Source organism: Lathyrus oleraceus, chromosome 3 (genome assembly GCF_024323335.1).
Source record: "Lathyrus oleraceus cultivar Zhongwan6 chromosome 3, CAAS_Psat_ZW6_1.0, whole genome shotgun sequence".
Classification (NCBI taxonomy): domain Eukaryota; kingdom Viridiplantae; phylum Streptophyta; class Magnoliopsida; order Fabales; family Fabaceae; genus Lathyrus; species Lathyrus oleraceus.
In genome coordinates, this window is record NC_066581.1 from 473,312,013 (window position 1) to 473,320,802 (window position 8,790).

Below are 8,790 nucleotides of genomic sequence, written 5' to 3' on the forward strand. Positions count from 1 at the left end.
CCCCGGATAAAAAGGAGAGAACATATGTTAAAGTAAATTATTGTTGATTTTTATGTTAACTTTATAGGATTCCAATTCCTTTTCTTTAGGGACAGAATAACAAACACAACATTAATAATAGCTATACTTTTAATATGTTCTCTTACTAGCATTTTTTCTTCTACTTGAGATTAATACAATGAATGATTGGGCTCCTCCTCTCATAGCTGCAGCACTGTTTTGGCTATTATCACCAGGAATGATCTTTCAACTTCCAGGGAAGAATGCACCCTTTGAGTTTTTGAACATGAAGACAACTATTGCATCAATTTTTGTACACGCTGTTATTTATGGTTTGCTTCTTATGTTGTTCTTTGTTGTTCTTAATGTTCATCTTTATATCACTTGAAGTAGATTGATCAAGTCATAATAATAATATATGTTACTTTTGATTGATTTTTCTATTTAGGGTTTCTTGAGTAATTTGATTGTTGTTTATTCTTGGAAAGTGTTATATTTATTGCATGTCATCTTTATGTAATAGTGAAGTTTTATGTTACTCATGTAATTTGATCTCTTACATAATTCTCATAATATTTTCTTCATCTCTTCTCTAACTATCATCAAACACTCTTAATGGACAATTCTCTATGTTAGATTACAAGCAACAAGATTAGGCGAAACTAGGTGTTTGTAGTATTTACACAGTTTCAAGTTGGTGTCAAGTGAGGAGAAACTAAGTGCATGAGAGCTTTCAAGCAGTATTGGATGAGCAATGAAATCTGATACAAAGATGCCTCAACATGACAGTGTGGTTGAGAGGATGAAATAACTATTATTGAAAGGGTGCTAACAACGTTATCTCGGGTAAAAATCAAGGTTGATGCCTAGTGCAGTTGATTTGAAATTTCAAACAAGTTTTAATTAGGTAAAGATGTATCCCACAATCATTTACAAGTGTCCGATTATAGATCATTTTTTCATGTCCCAAATGATGGGAGATCAAAACTCGACTCCAAGTCGAAAGAATCATGTTCTTGGGGTTTTAGAAATGAAGTATTGAGTACAGGTTATGAGATACTGTCGAGAAAAAGTTTTTAGAAAATATGTTGTCTTCTTTAAAGACTAGAATATTGAAGATATTAAAAAGAGAATTAAACCTCTTATTTCTAGAGAACATCCAATTAACTTGGATCTAATTATGATTCTAGAGCATTATTGGAGAAATGAAATAGAAGATCATGGAGATGTAAAAAGTGACTAACTTTCATTGACACTGCATCATACAACACAACACTGCATCATCATAATTTTAAGTTTTAAACAAATCTCAACTTAATTATTAGCAAAAATTTATACATTTTCATTAAGTCATTGGAGTTTGTAAGTCTTAGGGTGATGTTTTATTTCTAAATTAAGTTTGAAAACCAAAAATGTTCTAGCAACATTAGTACAACTTCCTCCATCAATAATTAAATAACATATCTTTTCTTGCACTAGGCATCTTGTGTGAAAATGGTTTTCTCTTTGACTTGTAGCATCCTCCTTAATTTGGCATCTCAATATTCTCTTCACCATGAGTAATTCTCAACTAGGTATTTCTTCTTCGTTCTCATCATATTTATCACCCCTTCTTCAATAACTACTTTATTTTCCTCCATAAGCACAATTCTCTTTGTTGAACATTGAGATACAACATGTCCTTGGAATTAATATTTGAAACACGTAACACTTTTGTTAGTTAACACACTTGAAGAAGAAATAATAACTTTACTTTTGTTCTCAACTGAGACTTCCTTAGATGATAAAACACCTTTCTTCTTTGTTTTGTCTTTCCAATTTTGAGTATTGAAAGTGATAGTGTTACTCCCTCCTAGGCCCTTTATTTTGAGTTATTTTACTTTGATAGCTTGATACACCAAATCATCTACTTATACAAAGTGATGAATCTCTACTATGTCACTTACGTCACAATTTAAACCATGAAGAAATCCAGCCATGGTTACTCCATTATCTTCCTCCAAATTGTCTCTTATCTTTGGGACCTCCATCTATTTGTAATATTAATCACACTTTTAGAACCTTGAGTGAGCCTCTGTAATTTATTATTCAAGTTTCTATCATAACAGGAAAACACAAATCGTCTTCTTATAATTCTTTTCATCTCCCCCAAGTGTTGATGACTGGTTCTCCAAATCTTATATTTTTTTGACAGTATGATCACACAATACCAAGACATAATGTAAATTCAAGTGCAACAACTTTCACTTTTTGAACATTAGTATAGGTATTACAATAAATAATTTGTTCAATTTTTGTTTCTTACTTTAAATAAGTCTCTGAATCATTTCTCCTTTGAAATGTTGGAAGTTTAGTTTTTATCCACTCAATATTTTCAGTCTAAGCATTCCCTCTATCCTTATCATTAATCTGTCCTCTTCATTAGTATTATTTGGTAGGTTTTCTAATCGGTTAATCCTCTCATGTATTTTCTATGTTAGTTATATCATTATCTCTCTCATTTGAGTTGTGATGCCTTCTAATAATAATTTATTAGCTTCTATTCAGCGAGGACTATCATCACCACCTAAACTTGACATGGTTAATCACGTGATAATAATAATAATAATAATAATAATAATAATAATAATAATAATAATAATAATAATCTTCACGTGTTTACACTCAAATTTAGTCTTTTTTTTATAATACACACTCTTATTTTTTTCCACTCAATTGCTCTTTTTAGTTCTTTAAATTAAAGATATCAAATTCAATTACACAAGAAAAATAGATTTCAAATGGTAAATACTCAAAAGGATGAAAAAGACAGCGAGATAAATAAAACAAGAAAATAAAGGAGAAAAAAAATCTGACAAGGGAAAATAACAAGAAAACACTACTAGAAAATATGTCTTCGGTGTCACAATATTATAACGACTATTTTGCCTCCGTAGTCATATGTCTTTTTTTTTATGCGCATGTTTTTATTTTATTTTATTAAGAAACTTTTCATCACGGTTCCTAAAAATAACCGAGGTCATAGAATTTAGATGACAAGCTTCAAATCTCAGCATCAACATTTTTCTATTTTTTCAATAAAAATAAGCGCGTATCCCTTCACATTTATTCTTATTTACAAATTGAAAGTATAATAATTACGATTGTTTCATTCAATCATTGTAAAATTATTTCCTACAAAATTAAAATATAACAGGTACTTCATTTCGTTCATACTCACCATCTTCGTTCATTTCTGGAAACGAATATCATTTATAGAAACAAAATTGTCACCCTCTTCGATTACAATACATGATGACAGTTTGTCCTTACATGATTTATGACTACTTGCGATGAATTCAAGGGATTTTCAATTTAAAGATGAGCTAAATATGAATAAATATGAATAAGGTGAAGAAGTCGAAGAAATAGAGCAAAACCAAGAAATCAGGAAGAAATTATGAAGAAACGAGTAATTTTCAGCACAATCTACATCTTGACGTCTGTCCATTAAATTGATCGTGTATGGAGTTTCGTAACTTGTTTTGAGACGATTTTTTTCTTTCAAAATGAAGCTAAAAGGAATGTCTAGCTTCTGGAATAATCACGAACGCGATAAGCAGTATCACGTGCATGATACACTGTGTGTAAAATTGTGTGCGCGATGAAAACTCATGCGCGCGATGATACCTTTTTCTGGGCCTTTTCTGATGCGTTCTGATCCTCCTGAAGGCTTTAAAAGGGTAAAGTTGGTATTTTGTCAAGGGTTCTGAATTTTACATGTTCTAACAAGGGTCTGCAGCACCAGAGGGGATTTTTGGAGAACAATTGAAGCCATTGAAGGACAATTCTTCAAGGGATTTCTTATGCAACCTTCTTATTTGATTTTGGTATTATAGTTTGACCTATGAGTAGCTAATTCTCTTTAAGTTAGGTTTGGTTTGATGAGATTATATTGATATTTTTATGACATATGTTTGATTTGATATTGCATGAGTAATTTGATCTATAATTATATTCAATTGCATCTTGTTCTTAATGCTTTTTGTGTGAGATACTCTTTTAATCTGATTTTAGGCACATAGGAAATATTGACCATTAGCCTATGTGTCGGACCTAGCGTAATTGTTGTGCTTACGCTGGTGGACTGACATAGAAAACTTTGAGTAGTGGCTTAGGAATTAACGCTCTATTGCATTGCCTAATCTTGCTTACGCTGGTGGAATAGGGATAGAAAACTCTGAGTATAGATTAATGAGCTATACACCAAGGGATTGAGTATAACAGTTTTGTTAATTCATCGTGGGATTATAGTTACGATACCGTTCATATAATGCATCGAACATCAACAATAGAGAAATATGAGATTCTATACACAACCTGTCTGCTTTCACATTACTGTAAGAACACTTTATTTTCTTTTTGCATTTAAAACGTGAACCCCCCTCCCAATTTACCATTTTCTACGCATTGCACACTATTGTCTTGTTAAATATCAGTCCATGTGGATTCGATCTTTTTTATTATTGCGAGATTATCAGTACACTTGCCTAGAATTCATCAAGTTTTTGGCGCCGTTGTCGGGGATTGTTGATAATTGCAACAAGGCGACGCTTGTACAACGTTTAATTATTATTTTTTTAATTTTGTTTTGTTTTCAATTGTAAATATTTTTTTTTGGTAATTAGTTATTTTTGTTTCTTCTTAAATATTATTTCCTACTCTTTCTCTTATTAGTTTTATTTTTGTTTAAATTTTTTTATCTAGTGCAACGCTACTAAGGTGTTCTTCTTTTTGTTTCGTATGTGAGGTCAAGACAGTCATGCAAGAGGACATATATGCTACCTTGGCAAAATTTGAAGCTTATTTAAAGGAACTTGCAGCAAAAACTCTAATTCAACAAAATGCGAAAATTTATTCATAGCCAGAGCCTTACACTGATCATCATCTCAGCTTGAAAAAACCTTGACTAAAATTATAAAGATCAATCAACTCAATTTTGAGAAAATCAACAGACATCAAGAAACCGTGCGACGTAAACTGGAAACATCCTTCGAGAATTTAGAGTTGCAACTTGGTCAAATATCTAGCTAATTAGCATTAAAATTGATATCTAGTGGGGAGTTTTATGAAAATATGTTAGATAGTCCTAGAGATGCAGAAATTGAAAGAAAAGTCAAACATAAATGTGAGGTATTTGATGAAGGGGGAGTTGAAAAAGAGAAAGAAGAAGAAATTTGCAAAGCACCTAATAAAAAGATATAAGTAAAAATAGAAGCAACAAAGGTAAAAATGATATGTGGGATAAGAGCAAGAATGTAAGATGAAGATTGTATCGTTTGAGAGGAAACTTCAATTTCAATAATTCGTTTAGACCTAGATATCCAACTACAACATCTTCAACAAAACAATAGTCCTACACCTGGAAACAAGGCTGATAAAAGAGGAGAAATAGATGAAGTATTGGATGAGATTTATGCCTTGTTCAATACTATCAAGTTGAATAGAATATGGAAGAAAAACCTTCAATGCTTGTCATATATGCCGCCCTAACATAAAAATCGAAAGGTCAAGCTTAGGACTTTAAAGAAGCGCTTAATGGGAGGCAACCTATCAGATAAATTTTTATTTCATTTGCAAAATTTAAATTTCAGTTTATTTTGATTAATTGTTTTTGTTTTGTAGCATGTCACATTTAGGGGCAGTAGGAGAAAGACTTGAGAAAGGGATTGAAAGAAGAAAGAGAGACTAAAAAGTCTCTCTAATCCTATTATTTTTTAAATCTCTTTTCACTTTCTAGCGTTGTTCTTGTTTCAGGAAATGAGTCCAAAGAGAAGGCGATTCTCTCGAGCATCATCATTAATCAGATGAGGCCAGAGTGGACCAAACAGAACCAAGACTTCAACAACACCTTGCAAGACGTGCAAGACTTTTTCCACTCCAATGACATGTTAATTTTAGTTTTTTGAATTTGTATTAATTTCTGCGATTCCCTTTTATGTCCAACAAGTCAATCTCTCAAGTAAATCTAGAGTATTAGCTACAATACTTGGTTCTCTTTTGCACCAATAAGTTTATGTTTGTCTTTAATAAACAAGTTTGTTGCTATTGTTTCTTTCAGATTTATAAAATTATAATTTTAGCAGTGAACAGATGAACCATAAGCATCATCAAAAACAAAGGTGATCATCAGGAAAGTTCCTTGCGGATTGAGAATTGAGGAAGAAAGGAACAACCAACTACCTTGTACTCAATCTGCAAATACCTCAACTAGTAATATTTGAGCCAAATATTCCATTGTTTACTTTTCCTTCTTATGAGAGTATCCGTACAATTTCTATTTTCTAGAATTTATATTATTTCTATTTTAATATATTATTTTGATAAATACACATTGAGACACTTGTTTATAGTAAACTTTGAGTCTTTTTAATATAACCCGTATATCATGTTTATATCCTTTGCTAACCACTTTGAGTCTAAGCCCTTTCTTTCGGTGACATTGCCATAATAATTAGCCAATTGACTTGAAAGATTAAATCTTTCCACCCTCTCTTTGGAGTTAGGTAGAAAATTTAGTTTCTTGGTCATATACAAAAGAATAGGTTTGGGGTTGCTCTTAGAAGTGAGCAAAGCTTAAGTTTGGGGTTGGTGTACTAGAGATTTTGGTCAAAAATTCAAAAATAAAAATGAGAAAAATCAAGAAGTCAAAGAAACTTCTTCAAAAAAATGAGAAAAATAATGTTTAGGACTATAAAATATTAATCTCTAGTACCAAAGTAATTAAGTAACAGTTGTTATAAAAAGGAATATGATAAAATAAGGAAAACTAGGTACCTAACCCAAAGGTTTAAGCCTACTATCCCAAATTATTCTACCCTGACATAAGTCCCATTACAACCTTGAAAGGCCTCCAAAAGTGTGTGTTTAGATGCATTTGATTGATTTTATTAGAAATTTTACAAACTTATGGTAAACTATTTTTTTACGTTGATTGTGTGATTACCCTGTCAATTCCAGTGAAAAATTAATGAGCTGGGAGATAGGTTAAGTACTTGTTATGTTGGAAGAACTTTTCTAAATCTGCTAGATTGAAATCGGAATCTGGAATGATGATCAGGTAACACAATTGGTGATGCTCATTACATGATTTCTATGAGTATTTTTGATGAATTCAATGGAATTTAAAATTTAATATGATATAAATATAATAAATATTAATAAAGTGAAGAAGTCGAAGAAATAGAGCAAAACCAAGAAATCAAGAAGAAATTATGAAGAAACAGGTATTTTCATCACAATCTACATCTTGACGTGTGTCAAGTAAATTGATCATATATGGAGTTCCGTAACTCTTTTTGAGACGGGTTTTTTTTGAAAAATGAAGCTAATAGGAATATCCAACTTCTGGAACAATCACACGTGCGATGGGTAGTATCTCACGCATGATACAAGATGTACAAAATTGTGTGCACGATGGCATAATCACGCGCACGATGGTACCTTTTTCTGACACGTTCTGATCCATTCTGAAGGCTTTAAAAGGGGAAAGTTGGTATTGTTTTCTAGGGTTATGAATGTTACACGTCTTGGCAAGGGTTTGCAGCACCAGATGGGATATTTGGAGAGCATTCAACGCCATTGGAGGCCAATTCTTGAAGGAATTTCTTATGAAACCTTCTTATTTGATTTTGGTATTGTAATTTGCCTTATTAGTATCTAGTTTTCTTTAGGTTAGGTTGTGTTTGATGAACCTATTTTGATATTGTTTGGACATATGTTTGATTTCATATTGCATGAGTAATTTGATCTATCATTCTATTCAATTGCAATTTGTTCTTAATACTTTTTATGTGATATAATCTTTTAATCTAATTTTTGGCACATAGGAAATACTGACGATTAATCTATATGTTGGACCTAGGGAAATTGTTGTACTTACGCTGGTGGACTAGGGATAGAAAACTCTGAGTAACGACTTCAGAATTAACGCTCTATTGTATTGCCTAATCTTGCTTACGCTGGTGGACTAGGGATAAAAAACTCCAAGTATAGATTAGTGAGCTATACACCAAGGGATTGGATATAACATTTTTGTTAATTCACCGTGGGATTATAGTTACGATACCATTCATGTAGCATTAGTGTGACATTCACATTTGTCTTTTGATATAAGTTTTAGATTTTGTTATGGATATTAGTTGGATGAAAGCTGATAGATTAGGTCTAGTGTATTAGAAAGGAGTTCTTGAATTCCTTGAACTCACCAAAAAAAAAACGTTCCTGACAATAATGGTATCTTTTATTTTCCTTGCGTTATTTGCGGGAATATAAAAAAACGGTCAAAGAAATAAATATTATATCACCTATGTTGTGATGTCATATGTCAAAATTATACAATATGGACGTGGCATGGAGAAGTGAATAATAATCGAAATGTGAAGTCACAAATGGATGGAGATGATAAAGATATGGATGATCGACTAGAAGATATGATATGTGATATTCGAGAATCGTCTTATATGAAAGCCCATATTTATGATACTTTATGTAGTGACAAAGATGCACTTTTATATAAGAGGTGCATAAGTTTTACACGATTGTCTGTGTTGTTAAAATTGTTTAATCTGAAGGAAAAAGGTGGGTGGTCGGATAAAATTTTCACATAATTGCTTGATTTGTTGAAACAAATGCTACCATGAGATGACAATTTGTCATATTGTTGTTATGAGACCAAGAAGATATTGTGTCTAATGGTTTTGGAGTATGTCAAAATATATGCATGCCCTAATTATTACATATTATACAGGA

The 8,790-nt window shown here is 31.7% G+C and overlaps 1 protein-coding gene across 1 annotated transcript; it reads left to right on the top strand.

Annotated features, from left to right (window-relative positions):
* On the top strand, window positions 1–584 carry LOC127128230 (uncharacterized). Its single transcript, XM_051057454.1, has one exon. The coding sequence runs from the start codon at window positions 179–181 to the stop codon at window positions 386–388; it is 210 nt and encodes a 69-aa protein (XP_050913411.1). The 5' UTR covers window positions 1–178; the 3' UTR covers window positions 389–584.
* Window positions 585–8,790: the final 8,206 nt, after the last annotated feature.

What these genes read in the sequence shown, in the direction of transcription:
- LOC127128230 (XM_051057454.1), top strand. Translation starts at nt 179, where the DNA reads ATGAATGATTGGGCTCCTCCTCTCATAGCTGCAGCACTGTTTTGGCTA.